Genomic DNA, 14,427 nt, shown 5'->3' with positions numbered 1-14,427 from the left:
CCGATTATATTGGCTATCCAAAACACATGATAGGCGATAGCCAATAAAATGCCGTTTAAAGATCCGAGTAAATCCGAACCCGCTCACCCCTAGTCTATATAAGGTCCCACACTTGACAGTGCATGTCAGAGCACAAACAAAGCATGAAGTCCAAGGAATTCTCTGTAGACCTCAGAGACAGGATTGTATCGAGGCACAAATCTGGGGAAGGGTACAGAAAAATATCTGCTGCTTTGAAGGTCCAACTGAGCACAGTGGCCTTCATCATCCGTAAATGGAGGAAGTTCGGAACCACCAGGACTCTTCCTAGAGTTGGCCGGCCGTCTAAACTGAGCAATCGAGGGAGAAGGGCCCTAGTCAGGGAGGTGACCAAGAACCCGATGGTCAGTCTGTCAGAGCTACAGCATTCCTCTGTGGAGAGAGGAGAACCTTCCAGAAGGACAACCATCTCTGCAGCAATCCACCAATCCGGCCTGTATGGTAAAGTGGCCAGATGGAAGCCACTCCTTAGTAAAAAGCACATGGCAGCCCACCTGGTGTTTGCCAAAATGAACCTGAAGGACTCTCAGACCATGAGAAACAAAATTCTCTGGTCTGATGAGACAAAGATTGAACTCTTTGGTGTGAATGCCAGGCGTTCTGTTTGGAAGAAACCAGGAACCGCTCATCACCAGGGCAATACCATCTCTACAGTGAAGCATGGTGGTGGCAGCATCATGCTGTGGGGATGTTTTTCAGCGGCAGGAACTGGGAGACTAGTCAGGATAGAGGGAAAGATGAATGCAGCAATGTACAGAGACATCCTGGATATGCTCCAGAGCGCTCTTGACCTCAGACTGGGGCGAGACAACGACCCTAAGCACACAGCCAAGATATCAAAGGAGTGGCTACAGGACAACTCTGTGAATGTCCTTGAGTAGCCCAGCCACAGCCCAGCCTTGAATCCGATTGAACATCTCTGGAGAGATCTGAAAATGTGCACCGACGCTTCCCATCCAACCTGATGGAGCTTGAGAGGTGCTACAAAGAGGAATGGGCGAAACTGCCCAAAGATAGGTGCCAAGCTTGTGGCATCATATCCAAAAAGACTTGAGGCTGTAATTGCTGCCAAAGGTGCATCAACAAAGTATTGAGCAAAGGTTTGTGAATACTTATGTGCATGTGATTTTTTAGTTTATTAAATTTGCAAAAATCGTAAAAAAAACAAAACAACTTTACACACATTGTCATTATGGGGTATTGTGTGTAGAATTTTGAGGACAAAAATTTAATTTATTCCATTTTGGAATAAGACTAACATAACAAAATGTGGAAAAAGTGAAACGTTGTGAATACTTTCCGGATGCACTAACTGCCAATGTGTAACCAGCAGAAGGCCCCTCTAGGGACTTTAGAAGGCAGTCCCTATTGCTTTCATCCTTATGCACCCTCTTTCCTGGCTGGCACTTACACTGTGCATTTTACCAGCATATACTTTCTGTACGCGGTCTGCTGTAAGGAACTAGCTTCGCAGGTGGTGCTTTTGCTGACACACTTACCTCAGATTAACCAGGCTGTGTGTGGTGTTTTGAAGATTTGTTTTAATTCTTTCTGATTGCATTTGGGCAAGCATCCACCCATGCTTAAAGCTTAGGATGAGTCAGGATCTGATTTTTAAATTTAATTAGGAGGGAGAAATGGCACACCATTCAGAGGAGGTCTTCGTATTGGGGCAGTTCAGAAAGCGCTATCCTGGAAACTTAATTCCAAAGGTTCCAGTGGCTACTCTGTTTAAGCTCAATGTACATTGAATCCTTTCCTACTTCTCCAGATCTCGAAGACCAGGTTTAGGCGAGGATGGAACACAGATTTTAGTCCACTTATCCTCTTCCTAGGGAGGACACAACATGGTGGGAATCACCTCCAATTGTGTATACCTCAATTTCCATCCCTAGAGCTCTTTCCCTTAAAGATGAGAGGGTGGAAAGCTTTGTTAAATCCACTTTAGTCTACTATGGCTTCCACATTGGTGATTAAGGAAGTAGGATAATGGATGATAGAATTCTGTTCTCGGCTTATTGGACTGCAAGCCACCTGAGTTGCTGAAATTGGTGGAACATTGTCAGGATGCCTTAAAAAAACCTGATGCAGCTTTGCACTCATATGCATGTCCCCATATGGAAAGGACATCAGAGCAATCTCCAGTTTCTGGTTCAGAACCAGTATTACCAGTTCAGGGCACTCCCATTTATTATGGCAACAGTTCTGCAGGTGTCTCAAAGACCATGACTGTGATAAGGGTGTTTCTACATTCCTATGGCGAACATTATACTTTACCTGGACGATCTATTGATCAAGGCAAAATCTGGGTCTTTCATTCAGACACGTGGTAAAATTCAACAGGTGGATTGTCAATTACAAGTGGTCAAACTTGACTCCTTTCCAGCAAAAGTTTTTTTTGGCGTTCCTAATCGTCCTCCAGCAGCACTAGGCATTTCAGATGGACGATAAGATCCTCTCCTCGCAGTTTTTGGTGAAGTCATTGTTGGCTCACAGAAAAAATTAAGGGTCCTGGAGAAGATGGTTTTGTCTTTCGAGGTGGTTAAGTATGGTCAGTTTCACTCAGAGTTCCAGTTTGAACCCGTTCTGAAGCCTAACATGTCTCCCCATCGTGTCTACAGTCAAGTCTTGAGTCTGTCCCTGCGAGTAAATCAGTCTCTCGTTTGGTGGCTGAGGGTAGAGAGCCTCAAATCGAGGGTGTGCCTTTATCATTTGGAATTGGATGATGTTCACAATAAAGCTGGGCATCCAGTATACAATTTTCTGTCAGATATATGTCCAATCTGGCTGGTTGGGAGCAAATGACAGTCGATCATATGGTTTTAAACGCTGAAAAAAGGACAAAAAAAAATTTTGTTCAAATTGGTTACATTTGTGTGTTTTAACCAATTTGTCTGAACAACCATTTTTGTCTGTTTTCCAGCGTTTGTGAGCAAATGGACGATTGTCATTTGCTCCCATACATTACCAGGTTTTCATTCCAACCAGCCAGATTGGACAGATATCTAACAGAAAATTGTATAGTGGATGCTCAGCTTTAGCTTTGGAGGTTGGGAAGCAGTCACGCTTCAGGATGGTTTACAGTCTTGACCCCAGAGGAACAGAGGCCTGAGCCTTCTGTGCTACTGCTCAAGAAGAGCGAACTCTTCGTACGTATCTGGCAGTTTATGCCTATATTCACTGTATTCATGTGTGATTAGGTAGCTCATGTGAAAATAGCATGTATGGAAGAGGAATGACCACCCCTACATCCAGTTGGCATCACAAAACAGCTGTTAAAGCACTTAAACATCTGAAAGCACTTATAGATGCACCGTTTGAACATATATATTTTTTTATTAAATTGAGGTTTCATGGAAAATAAGAAGAGTAGCAGTTTGCAAAAAAATTATATAATGCATTACTTACTTTATCCTTAAGTAGGATCTCATAGGTTGTTAAAATAACATTGAATTTTAATCGCTTTGTCTGTGGGTGCATCCACTCATGAGTTCTGATCTGTATTGAAAACCAAATCATAAAATGAGAGAATGTTACATTAGGGTTTTTTAGTGTTTACTTTGAGAGAATTTTGTGTATCACATGGAGAAAAACAATATATAGCATAACACGTAACAATTAAACTCGATATAATGTAATGTTAAACTGGTTTTTATTTTAAAGTATACAGGGAAGGGAGGGGCAGATGCCAGAGAATGGAAAGGACTCACTGGAGGGAGATGTTCCAATAAATGTAGCATCATTGAATTGCTAAATATCTGTAATTTTCCACTTTATGGAATATATTTCCCTCATCCTCCATTCTGGTATTATTTCCCCTTGATTAATCTGTTGCTGCACATTACCCCAATACAAGGGAGGACAAATTCAGGACGTCACTGCGCTGCTTCCCAAACCCTGTAAATGGCGCTGGCGTGGGAAGCAGCGAGATGAGGTTCCTGTGCTGAGCTGCCGATAACACGGGTCCTTTCAAGCTTTGTTGAGGAATCAGATTTCAGCCTTTTCCGTTTTTAACATAAAAACTAGGAAAGCCCTTAGTGGGGGGTTGTCAGCTGAAGACAAAAACTGGAGTTTTCATTAAAAATTTACATAAAAGTGTTCAAAATAGAAAGTGCTTCTAAGAAAATCCTTTGAAAAAAAGTGTCACTACAAAACATGTTTGTGCAAGCAAACCCAATGCACACAGCGAAGACCTCTAATATTTCCCCTTCTAAAACTCTCCACATGTTCTGCTGACATTTGGATTTATTTTTTCAATTCGCAACAAAATACTTAAGTTGAAAATCGCTCAAATCCTTATCATGGAGAGTTTAATCGCAATAATATTTTTTTTTAAATCTTGTCACATGACTGGACAGTGAGATCCCAGCCTAAACTGTAGCAGCAGGGATCATCTATTATGGCACAGCAGGACAGCACAGTTCAATTCTAATACATAGGCATAAAAGAGGAATATTGAGGATTCAAGTGAAAGATACACACAACAGCATTAACTAGCCTATTATGTGATCCTCACTTTGGTATTGTCCGGTTAAATTTGGTCACACTAGGAGCTTTGTTGTGCATAAATACATGTACAGACAATGTGACAAAGTGAAAAAAAAAAAAATCCCCACAATGACTTGTGTAACTTACCACATTTCTGCTGTTAATATCACCTAAGTAAACAACAGCATTCATTAAAGGAGCCCAAATCTGAATCTCTCTTTGCCAGGATGTTAGGGTAGAAAGGGGAACGACAATCAGAAATGGTCCATACAGCTGATGTTCATGGAACAAATAATTTAGGAAAGAAATTGTCTGAATTGTTTTTCCCAATCCCATTTCATCTGCAAGAATACAACTGTTTCCTCTGTAAAAACAAAACAAAAAAAAACACAAACATATTATTAAACACTAGCTGGGATACCGATGCCAGATTCAAATTGCACAAGCACCATCTGTCAATGTCTGCCGCTGCGCCACCTGTAATTAGCTGGTGGCCTGGCTCAATATCGACACCTGTTGGCTGCTGATGGCACAGGGGGGGAGACTAGAGGCTGCTGTAGGGAGACAGGGAGGTGAGTTGCTGGCAGGGGCATAATGTGTATGGGGCATTTCTGTGTGACAATGTTATAAGGGACATTACTGTGTGGCATAATGTGTATACTATTGTGTGGAATAATTTGTTATATGGGACACTACTACTATGTGGCATGATCTGTAAAGGGCATTACTGTGTAGCATAATATATAAGGAGCACTACTACTGCGTGGAATAATGGGTATAAAGGCTACTACTGTGTGGCATAACCTGAATGGGGTCTGTGTGAGGGCAAAAGTATGTTTTTGTTTTTTTACCTCTGGGATGGGCCCTTTTAAGATATTGCTATGTGGCCCCCAAAGTTCTAGTTACGCCCTTGCATGCAAAAACAGAGGGCTGATTAATATATATGGTAATTTTAAATAGGACTAACTCTGGATTTAATATGAACTTGCATGAGTCAAAGCTTGCTTTGACTGTGAGGTTGAAAGGATACACTTGTAGCTTTCACACAGGTTTTTGGCAGACTGCCAATTTCCAATAGAAAGCTGTGTAATTTAAATGTGTCCCCATTTTTAGGGATAGTGTGACAGTGTACGGCCCTGACAAAGTTCAAACCTAGACAAAACCCTAATCCTGTCAAACTACACCATCATGCCAAATTTGGTGGAGCTAGGTCCAAAACTCTGGCCGTGCATAAAGGACAAACAGACAGACACTTTCTCGTTTATTATATAGATTATTAACCAAACCTATTGGCAGCTAAATAGTTTTGTAGAGTATCAGTTCGATAGAGCCAAGAAAAAAGGTGTAGAAACTGTACTATATACATAATTTTGACTTTGTAGAGACCATGGACCAACAATATGCAACTCAAATGAATTTTAGGCTAGCTAGCTTACTATGAAGGGCACATTAAAGAATATTTGAGGGATACCCTTCAAAAACACCCGTTGAGGGTGTTTTTGAAATGTTTAATTTTACAAATTAAACATTTAACTGCACCTTCTTATATACTACTCCGTGCGAGACAAACAATTGTCAAATATTAAAACAAGGGTCCTTAGCTAGGGAGCATGGTCCATAGAGAGAGCAATAGGTTGGGCTCATTTGGGCAACGGAGGGTGCAATTACAGCAGGGAAGGTGCAGTTGATTATAATTACACCTGTGCTAAATGCCAAACTACCATGACTGGTGCTGACTAAGAGTTGGCATAATGCATCCAGAAACGGGGACCAAGGGAGGCTGCAGAACAGATGGGCTTCCACTAAATAGCTGTGACAAGTTCTACTTTTGTGCTGCAAGGATGCTGAAATCATCAACGCACAGGTAATAGGCACTGCAAACCCCTCTTGATTCCTGATTTTTTTGATCTTGATCTTTTTCTCACCCACCATAGGGGAGGACATCATATTCAATCTCATTGTCCAATCACTGCAATGACTGAGACCGGAGGCTTCAGTGATAACTAGCCCCTCTGTACCCTAGGCAGCCTGGGTGTTCACATGACTCTTGGCTGAGGACAGGGACAGATGTGAGAATGAGGGTATTATGTTAGAAGCAAGAAGAGGGGGCTTACATACTTTACATGCACTAAAGGCATAATTGATGCCATGTCACTAAAGTGAGATCATACAAACAAGGGAGAGCCGATGATGACCCTGCTCAATGAATGATAAATGTGGGTATTTTAAAAAGGCAGGAGCCCTTCCTGTCCAATAAGCATCCTGTAAGAAAAATCAAACAGACACAGGCTATATGCCCATGGTGCACTCCTTCATGCCAAGTATATATAATAACTACGCCTCTTTAACCAGAAGACAAAATGACTGAGAAAGTTTGCGTGGATCATCAGAATTCCCATAAGCTCAAGTTTGCCTTCAGGGTTGTGTCAAAAAGGCTCTTTAAATTGAATTGAAACCATTAATTTATGAGTAGTATGGAGAGGATGTCATAAGCACTTTAATTGCTCATGGTTTCTAAACTATGAACAGATTTTGGACAAAACCCAAAGCACTAACAAAACAGAAATAAAATCTACAATCAGCTCATAACACAGTATTTTAAACTTATAAATGTATGGCTATGAAAACATTGGGCATGAGCTTCGGAAGCTGATAAAACACCTTTATATGCATCTTACAAATCTATCAGGTGTATATAATCAAATGTCATTATGTATTACAACAGTGCTTAATGGAAAGAAGAAAAAGGCAGAAGCAATGTAAGAAGTCAAATTAAGATCCAGTTCCTAACTAATTGCAAAGTAGGAATAGTTCAACAACAACATGTAATTTTCCTATAATTAAATTCTGAAAAAAAAAAGAAAATGGTCATCCTTACTTGCACCAGGAGTGCGCTAACCAATTTAAGCCATTTAGCTGATAGTCCCTTAGCTCCAGTGTTTCATTCCCTCCAATGTAAGAAGGCTGCTTCTTCAGAGCTACAAACCTCGGCCTCAGTTTTAAAACCTATAACAAATATTTTCAACAGTTACGAGTATGTAACCAAATCTGTTTAGTTAAAAACCAAACATACAAAACACAGCAGGCTTTACATTTAGGGGTCAATCCTATTCCAGGCGAAGGGTGCGAGTTGCCGTTGCAACGGCATTAAAATGCTGGCTAACAGACGGCTAACGGACCGACACCTCGCACCCTTCGCTGCCCGCTCTGAACCCGAATTCGCCGAATTTTGCTGTAAGCCCTATGGGGTTGCGAGAAATTTTAAGCGAATCCGGGCTGCCGTAAAGTGCGGCAGCCCGCGAGATCATCACGGCTAATAGGATTAACCCCTTAATGTAGCATGAGCACATCAATCACAAATCAACTCTAATCTCTAATTTGCAATAATAATATACAGGTTGAGTCTCCCATATCCAAATATTCCGAAATACGGAATATTCCGAATTACGGAATATTTTTAGTATGACTGAGAATGTGAAACCTTTGCTTTCTGATGGTTCAATGTACACAAACTTGTTTTAAAGCACAAATTCATTAAAATACAGTATACAATAACCTTCAGGCTGTGTGTATAAGGTGTATATGAAACATAAATGAATTTCATGTATGTACACAAACTTTTTTTGATGCTCAAAATTATAAAAAATATTGTATAAAATGAGCTGCAGGCTGTGTGTATAAGGTGTATATAGAACATAAATGCATTCTGTGTTTAGTTGTGGGTCCTATACCCAAGATATTTCATTATAGTATGCAAATATTCCAAAATACGGAATAATCCGATATCCAAAATACCCCTGGTCCCGAGCATTTTGGATATGGGAGACTCAACCTGTACCACTAAACATACAGGGAAAAAGGAAATATAATTGATGCAAATAAACAAATTTAGGTTTGTGTTCAAATAGCACGGAAGAATAGTGCAATATACAAAGCATGCATTAGACCCGATTTATACACACACACACACCTTTAATACAATTTGGGCACTACATTGACCCCTTACTACAGACTTTAATAAGCCACTGTTGCTCAGCAAGAAGCAAGCAGGGAAAATTATGTCCTTTCAGACTTCTTTGTAGGCCTCAAATTGCATGACACCACTGAATGCCCATTTTCACATGGTGCCCTGGCATTGAAGTGGTATCCCTTAACAATATAGTTCAGCCCTTACCTTGCACTCCTTAAAAGGAATAGTTTTGGACTGATTCCTGCTTAAGTATTCATCAATGCGTGCCTGAAACTTTTTAGCAATAAGTGCACCATCCTCCCAGCTGCACTCAGAGTACGGAAGACCCTGCCACTTGCAGAAGTAATCTGGGTATCCTGCTGCAGATTTCTGATTTGAATGAGCTGAGAAACAGAAAAGAAACCAGAATTAAAAGAGCAAAAGTTTAAAATGGTCAGATACTTAACTTTCAGGTACTTTCGTTAAACCATTAAATATAATAAGTGAAATTAAAGCATGCCACATACTAAAAATTAGATCTCAACGCACACATTCTTTAATGCATAATTGGGGACAGTAGAAGGACAAAGTGGTCTCATTTTATAGACCATTTTAGAGTACTCTGAGTTTTTATGCTTTTCCTGAGAATGATCTGGTTTTCTTTCACAGGCCAAAAACATGCTGATCGGTTAATCCTTGTATGTGTTCAAGTGGTAAATAATTTATACTATAAGATTTACTGGGGGCTGATGTGAATGATTAAAACATCTAAACAACTGCATAATGTTTGCACTATATAATAAAGGTTATAACAAGAAGAATAAAGCAAAGCATAAAATACACCATGCAGGGGGCACCTGAAGTGTGGATATTAAATCGACACTTACAAATGGAATTTTAAACTTTGGTTTTAATGAAAACTTACCTATGATTCTCTCTACAATTTGATACTGTTTATGGAGGTCATCAGTGAGTTCTTGCTGGCAATTGTAATACTCTATATCTTCGGGAGATGCCGCTTTTAACCTGTACAAGGAGGGGAATGGAATTACTAATGGCACTTAAAGCAGTTTTTTAGACTTCACAATGTTTTCTTCAACAATATTCTCTTATTTAACCAAAGTGAAAAATTAGGAAATCAAAACACAAAGGGTGCATTTCACTTAGGCACAAGCTACTGTAGGAGATTTGCAGGATGTATTTTCATGAGATATGCATTTAAAGATCTGCATTCATTGCTGCTTGCAGGCAATGCCATTACTGTAATTGTGGTGGTGCACATAAATATAAAGCACAAGGCTACTATGGGATATTGCAGCTAATTATATCTTAAACGTAAGCCTAACCTAAGGCAGGATTACTTCTAGAAGGATGCTGGGAAAGCAGAATATAATGTTATAGAGAACATTATATATATATATATATATATATAAAAATATATATATCTAAAAAAAATATATATATATATATATATATATATATATATACACACATACATATATACATACACACATACATATATACATACACACATACATATATATATATATATATATATATATATATACACATACATACACATATATATACACACACACATATGCAGTGTGGCAAAAAAGTATTTGGACAGCCACCGATTGTGCAAGTTGTTGCACTTTAAAAGATGAGAGAGGTCTGTAATTTCCATCATAGGTACACTTCAACTGTGAGAGAGAATCAGAACAAAAAATTCCAGAAATCACATTGTATGATTTTGAAACAATTTATTTGTATTTTATCGCGGAAAATAAATATTTGGACACCCACCAACCAGCAAGAATTCTGGCTTTCACAGACCTGTTACTTCTTCTTTAGGAAGCTCATCTATCCTCCACTCGTTACCGGTTTTAATGGCACCTGTTTGAACTGGTTAACTGTATAAAAGACACCTGTCCACACCCTCAAACAGTCAGACTGCAACCTCTCCACCATGGCCAAGACCAGAGAGCTGTCTAAGGACACCAGGGACAAAATTGTAGACCTGCACAAGGCTGGGATGAGCTCCTCGACAATAGGCAAGCAGCTTGGTGAGAAGAGATCAACTGTTGGCACAATTATTAAAAAATGAAAGAAATACAAGATCACTGACAATCTCCCTTGACCAGGGGCTCCATGCAAGATCTCCTCGTGGGGTATCAATGATCTTGAGAACGGTGAGGGATCAGCCCAGAACTACATGGGGGGACCTGGTCAATGACCTCAAGAGAGCTGGGACCAAAGTCACAAAAGTTAGCATTAGTAACACACTATGTCGTCATGGATTCAAAACCTGCAGCGACCGAAAGGTCCCCCTGCTTAAGCCAGTACATGTCCAGGCCCGTCTAAAGTTTGCCCGTGACCATCTGGATGATCCAGAGGAGGATTGGGAGAATGTCATGTGGTCAGATGAGACCAAAATAGAACTTTTTGGTATAAACTCCACCAGCTGTTTGGAGGGAGAAGAATGATGAGTAGAATCCCAAAAACACCATACCCACTGTGAAGCATGGTGGTGGAATAATCATGCTTTGGGGATGCTTTTCTGCAAAGGGGACAGGACAACTGATCCGTATTACGGAGAAGAGGAATGGGGCCATGTATCATAACATTTTGGGGAAAAACCTCCTTCCCTCAGTAAGAGCATTGAAGATGCAACATGGCTGGGTCTTCCAGCATGACAATGACCCCAAATACACTACCCGGGCAACTAAGGAGTGGCTCCGTAAGAAGCATTTCAAGGTCCTGGATTGGCCTAGCCAGTCTCCAAACCTCAACCCAATAGAAAATCTGTGGAGGGAGTTAAAAGTCCGTGTTGCCTGGCGACAGCCCCAAAACATGACACATCTAGAGAAGAAGATCTGCATTGAAGAGTGGGCCAAAATACCTACTGCAGTGTGTGCAAAAGTGGTCAAGAACTACAGGAAACGTTTGACCTCTGTAATTGCCAACCGAGGAGTTAAACTTTTTGATTGTCCAAATATTTATTTTCCGCAAGAATATACAAATAAATTGTTTAAAAATCATACAATGTGATTTCCAGAATTTTTTGTTCTGATTCGGTCTCTCACAGTTGAAGTGTACCTATGATGGAAATTACAGACCTCTTCAGTATGTTGTAGAATACTCAGCTGCAACTCCTTTCAGACCCCTAGTTAGAAGGGTCAACACATTAATTCAAACAAGGTAATAAGGATTCCACACATATAGTCCTTGGAGTAACAACGGATATGGGTCAATCCTGGGCCAATGTCTTATATGATACAAACGTAGTTCTCAATTGTTATTCAATAGATATAGTCCTCATAATTTAAAGGTAAAAAACTGCTTTCAAACCAATAGTATGGAACAGATTACAAATATTCTTCTGACACTGACATTATAAGACACTGGCCCAGGATTGACCCACATCCGTTTGTTACTCCAAGGACTATACGTATGGAATCCTTATTACAGTCAATTTAATGAAATTTTGAGTAATTATTGATTAATTCCTAAGCACACTTTTGTTTTTTGTTAAGATAGATATATATATATCTATATATCTATCTATATCTCTAATGCAGCACCGAGCAACCCGCCTGTGCCAAATTTCAGCCCGGAACCTCAAAATAGCTTTTGGGGTGTAGCCCCTTAAACACTTTCTTCAAAGGCTCAAACGTGGATGACTAAAGGAAGGATAAGGTTCAGATCACAAGGAGCCGTGGGCGGCACAAAAGGGGCTGAACTCTAAGCACCCCTTAAAATAAGGTCTGTACCTCCGGAAGCAGCACTAGGCGATGCTGGAAAAATAAAGAGCAGAAATCTGCACTTTAAGCGATCCAAGATGTAGACCCACATCAAGCCCCTTTTGAAGAAAGAGAAGACGCAGCAAATTAAAAGATGAAGTGGAAGATCCACGACAAACCAGGAAATGTAAGCCTTCCATATGCGTCAATTTGTCCGGGAGCCCATGAGATCTACCTGTGGCCATAATAATCTGTCAACTAGTTGAAGGAAGACCTCAGGATGAAGAGACCACTCCCCGGGGTGAAGATCCTGACGACTGAGGTAGTACGTTTTTCAACTGTCGATTCCCGGAATGATGACTGCGGAAATGGATTTGACGTGTCTTTCTGCCCACGGCAGAATGCTGTTGGCCTCTCTCACTGCCAGACGACATCGGGTTAAGTACGTCACGGCCGTGGCATTGTCAAATTGTATCCAAACTTGAAGGCCCGGTAGCAGAGGAGCAGTCTGCATCAAATTTCTTTAGACTGCCCGCAATTCAAGAATGTTGATCGGTAAGAGGGATTCCTGCTGCGACCAACACCCCTGAGAATAATTGTCCAAGACCACAGCTCCCCAGCCGCGGAGGCTGGTGTCCGTGGTGGAATTCCAAATTCCGAAGCGTTGACCCGCTGCCAGATGGTCCGTCCGAAGCCACCAGAGCAAGGATATGCGGGTCTGGGGAGAAAGATGCACCAGGTAATGCATCTGTAGGTGGGAACCCGACCATTGAGACGTTTTGGAGTGAAATCTGCCGAATTGGATGGCCTCGAAGGAGGCCACCATCTTCCATAGGAGCCGAATGCAAAGATGCACAGACACTTTTCTGGGCCTCAGCACCAAGCAAACCAGCTCCTAGATGGCTATGGCTTTGTTCATTGGCAGGAAGTTCCGAACCAGGATGGTGTCCAGAATCATACCCAGGAACTGAAGTCTCTGCGACGGCATCAACTGAGACTTCTGGAAGTTGACAATACAGCCATGCTGTATGAGTAGCTGATGTGTAAGGGACACGTGGCGCAGAAGGACATCTGCAAGTCGTCCAGGTATGGGACAATCGTCACCCCTTGAGAGCGCAGATGAGCCACCATTACGGCCATCACCTTAGCTGAGGTGAGATGGGAGCCAGTCATGCCACAGGCTTGTCTGCTGGCTTGGGGTCAGGACGGCGGGCACTGGTCGTCTGACGTCCTCCAGCGTGACCTCCTCGACTTGCTGAAGACAAACCTCGAGGTCGATCCTAAAATCTCGCTGGAGTTCGAAGGGAGCGAAAGAAAGGTCCCTTAAACGAGCGATGTGGAGGAGGTGCTGATGAAGGCAGAAAAGTACTCTTACCCCCAGTGGCCAGCGAGATCCACTAGTTTAACAGTGGACCAAATAATATATCACCTGTGAAAGGAAGAGCTTCAACCGCTCTTTTAGACTCAGCGTCTGCTTGCCAAGCACGAAGCCAAAGTGCCCGGCGAGCAGCGACAGCCTAAGCAGAGATCCTAGCACCTACCTGGCCGATATCTCTGGAGGAGTCTCCCAAGTATACTGCGGACTCCTAGATAATAACAATGTTATTTATATAGCGCTTTTCTCCTAAAAGGACTCAAAGTGCTATACATTTGCCTTTACAGCACAAAATACAAAACAAGCTTAACAATGGACATTAGTGAAATGCTTGGGTGAATAGGTTTCACCTCCGCAATGAAGCCTTATGGGCAATTGCCCCGAATTAAAAGGCTGAATAAGATATATTTAAGAAATATGTGTATCTGTTGAAGTATATCTCAAAATGTGGTTCTGGAAAATATAAGGAAATATATATTTTCACCTTATATCACTAATGGAAGGAACACATGATCAAGTTATGCTCATGTAACAATAATTGTCTCCTTTCCATACCTATTTGGTTTAATAAAATTTTATTTAACGATTCATTCAGTTTTAGTGTGCTGTCTGTAATCTTCATAACGAGCCAACAATACTTAGGCTTGTCTTTTCTATTTTAATCTAATCTCAGTAAAAGTTATATTTTAAATTTACACATTATACAATAAGTGTCCCTATATAAAAAAAAAAAAAAGTCCTACTTCTCTCTTTTTTTTTTGCTCTTCTGTGCTTCTTAAACACAGTTTAGAGCAGAAAATCTCTCTCCACAATATATTTTGGACTCAACATTT

General features: G+C 40.9%; 1 protein-coding gene across 2 annotated transcripts in view; it reads right to left on the bottom strand.

Moving 5' to 3' along the window:
* CHD1 (chromodomain helicase DNA binding protein 1) overlaps positions 1–14,427 on the bottom strand; it is a 111,418-nt gene that overhangs the window by 47,218 nt on the left and 49,773 nt on the right. For both annotated transcript variants that reach the window (XM_088444657.1, XM_088444658.1), the window contains 5 exons: positions 9,402–9,502; positions 8,702–8,880; positions 7,406–7,533; positions 4,675–4,891; positions 3,448–3,537 (listed from right to left, as the gene is read on the bottom strand). In XM_088444657.1, the coding sequence (XP_088300783.1) occupies positions 3,448–3,537; positions 4,675–4,891; positions 7,406–7,533; positions 8,702–8,880; positions 9,402–9,502 (715 nt within the window). The remainder of the gene's footprint in view (positions 1–3,447; positions 3,538–4,674; positions 4,892–7,405; positions 7,534–8,701; positions 8,881–9,401; positions 9,503–14,427) is intronic.

Source organism: Taudactylus pleione, unplaced genomic scaffold (genome assembly GCF_031769625.1).
Source record: "Taudactylus pleione unplaced genomic scaffold, aTauple2 ptg000370l, whole genome shotgun sequence".
NCBI classification, from domain to species: domain Eukaryota; kingdom Metazoa; phylum Chordata; class Amphibia; order Anura; family Myobatrachidae; genus Taudactylus; species Taudactylus pleione.
The sequence above is the reverse complement of the archived record's forward strand: the minus strand, read 5'-3'. Positions and strand labels throughout refer to the sequence as shown.